The following is a 2,500-nucleotide window of genomic DNA, read 5'->3' on the forward strand; positions in this document are numbered from 1 at the left end:
CCATCCTCTGTCCCGCAGTGTTTTGTATGAATGGAAGGAGCGCCTGAAGCAGGGCTGCCACCTGGTCCAGACCACTCCCGGCGGTCGCCCGGCCAACCTGAGCGGCTCGTCCCAGCGCATTTACATCACCTATCGCCGAGCGCCGGAGAGCCAATCACACGCCTCGCTTGCTGTGACGGACATCTGTGTCATCATACCGGGAAAGGGCGAATCTCCACCGCACACCTTCTGCAAAGTGGAGAAGAATCTTAACAGCAGCATGGTAACGTTCATCTCCTTATACTGTACAGACACGTATCAGCAGGGTTCAAAAATCAAGGATCAAAAAGTACACTGTTTTGGTCTTAGACTCAAAGCTAAGACTAATATCACACTAAAATGACACAGTAGGCAACAATCTTTATCTTTGCCGTCAGAAGATGTATTTCCTTACCACAAAATGCTTCAAACCAGTAAGTCAGAAAAAAATTAACAACTTAAGATGATATCTGGAAGTGTATCTGAAAATAAATCAGGGCAAAGCGGATCTTTTTAGTCACATTAGCCAGCTGGTGTTATGTGTGAAATGGAGGGCAATATCTTGCCTCAGCTTGTGATCTGAAGTCATGATAAGAGTTAGTCTGTTCCTTTAGTGGAGTGGAATTTTACTTTATACTCTGGCAGAGTGTGGCATATAATGACCATGTACTGTAACTTCCTCATCTTGGATTCTGTCTGTACTGGAACCCCTGGTAATATGTGACAGCTACAATGTGTATTACCCACAGGGAAATGAAAACAAAACAAAACAAAAAACATTGGAGAGATGACATTTCTCTCTCTCTCTCTTTCTCTCTCTCTTTCTCCCTCCCTGCCATCTCAGTAGAGTTCTGTTATAGGAATAGTGTGTGTTTTGGGGTATTCTCTGCATTATAAGTAATGGAAAATGTTGACTAGCAACTTCCAGAAGATGTCCACGGCATCAGAGAAATGATTGTGATTCCTTGACCTCACCTACTGCTAGAGTCTCTAAAATACTCCTCTGTCTCTCCTTATCCCAGTGGGGGTCATCTGTCTACCTGTGCTACAAGAAATCGGTGGCCAAAACCAACACCATCGCCTACAAAGCAGGTGAGACTCTTACAGAAATACTTGGGGACTCAGTGTGCTTGTTCCACTGACGAGAGAGGTCTGTGTAGTGATTTAAGCTGCCATAATCATCAGTCAATCAGATATTCCACCGTAATCTCAAACTGCGCATGGATCCATATGAAAAAGTCGGCTTTTCATCCAGGCAGATAATCCCGGATGCCCACCATAATCTCCGTCTGTTTTAGCATGCATTTGTGCAGTGCTGTCTCTGTATTTCTGTTGATGTACTGTATGTGTGGCTGAGGGTATGAAGTTGAAAGAAGGATGGACAGAAGCAAAGAGAGAGAGTGAAAGAGAAAGAAAGAGAGTGGGAGTGTGTGCCACAGATGAGTGTGACAAGTGTGTTTTCAGCACACGGCCCTGTGGTTTAGACAGGGGTCTTTTGTTCCTGTGGCAGCAGGTGTTTCTGCTGCCGTTAGTAGTGTGCGTGTGTGTGTGTGTGTGTGTGTGTGTGTGTGTGTGTGTGTGTGTGTGTGTATGTGTGTGGCGGGCGGGGGTGGGGTGGGGGCATGTGTGTGGTATGTTGGAGAGAGATACTCTGGTTTAGTTGTAGTGTTATGGTGCCATACATTTACACACACACACACACACACACACACACACACACACACACACACACACACACACACACACACACATACTGTACACAGACTAAACAGGTCAATGGTGCAACCGGGTCAAACTGTTTGTGGGAAAAATTCACTCTCTCTGTTTAGTAGCGGTCTCTCAAACATGTGTTTGTTTACTCTGGGTGAATCCCTGTAAGGTCAGTGTATCGCACTGCAGTTTAAATGCACATGTCAAACTTTAAGTGGCCTTTAAAGAAAAAAAAAGCATGTATGCCATTCAGAGTTACAATGTATTTTGTGTCATTCTATGTGACTGAGTGTTTTCCTATGCCTGTTCTCCTATGCCTGTTAACCTGTAAGCTTACTATGTGTGTGTGTGTGTGTGTGTGTGTGTGTGTGTAGGTTTGTTCAGTAGGTACCCAGAGGAGGACTACGAGTCTTTCCCTCTTCCGGAGTCCGTGCCCCTCTTCTGTCTGCCCATGGGAGCCACGCTGGAGTGCTGGCCTCCCCACACCAAATACTCCCTCCCCGTTTTCTCCACCTTCGTTCTCACCGGCTCTTCAGGAGAGAAGGTGAGGAAATGACCCTTGCAGGCCTCCGTAGTCCAGTGTGGTATTGCTGGCTCACCATGCCTCTTTGCCTGTGGAAAAAAAAGCTGCAGGATTCCAAGTGAATTAGATGTAGGAGTACTTAAGTTCTTCTCACCTGTCCAGTTATCTGTGATCATTGTAGAAAGTCCCTTTGTTCCAAAAGACAGAAACATGGAAGCAAAGGATTGTGGGAACAGTCTTTGTTGTCAT

At 45.7% G+C, this 2,500-nt stretch overlaps 1 protein-coding gene across 2 annotated transcripts in view; it reads left to right on the forward strand.

Moving 5' to 3' along the window:
• Positions 1-2,500, forward strand: part of LOC143125418 (C-myc promoter-binding protein-like) — a 45,999-nt gene that overhangs the window by 15,099 nt on the left and 28,400 nt on the right. For both annotated transcript variants that reach the window (XM_076286868.1, XM_076286869.1), the window contains exons 3-5: positions 19-262; positions 1,041-1,110; positions 2,103-2,272. In XM_076286868.1, the coding sequence (XP_076142983.1) occupies positions 19-262; positions 1,041-1,110; positions 2,103-2,272 (484 nt within the window). The remainder of the gene's footprint in view (positions 1-18; positions 263-1,040; positions 1,111-2,102; positions 2,273-2,500) is intronic.

The sequence above is a fragment of the Alosa pseudoharengus genome, unplaced genomic scaffold (genome assembly GCF_046254945.1).
Source record: "Alosa pseudoharengus isolate Yale_2024_CS ecotype anadromous, Long Island Sound unplaced genomic scaffold, YU_APseudo_1.1 YU_APseudo_1.1_scf_16, whole genome shotgun sequence".
In the NCBI taxonomy this organism is placed as follows: Eukaryota; Metazoa; Chordata; class Actinopteri; order Clupeiformes; family Clupeidae; genus Alosa; species Alosa pseudoharengus.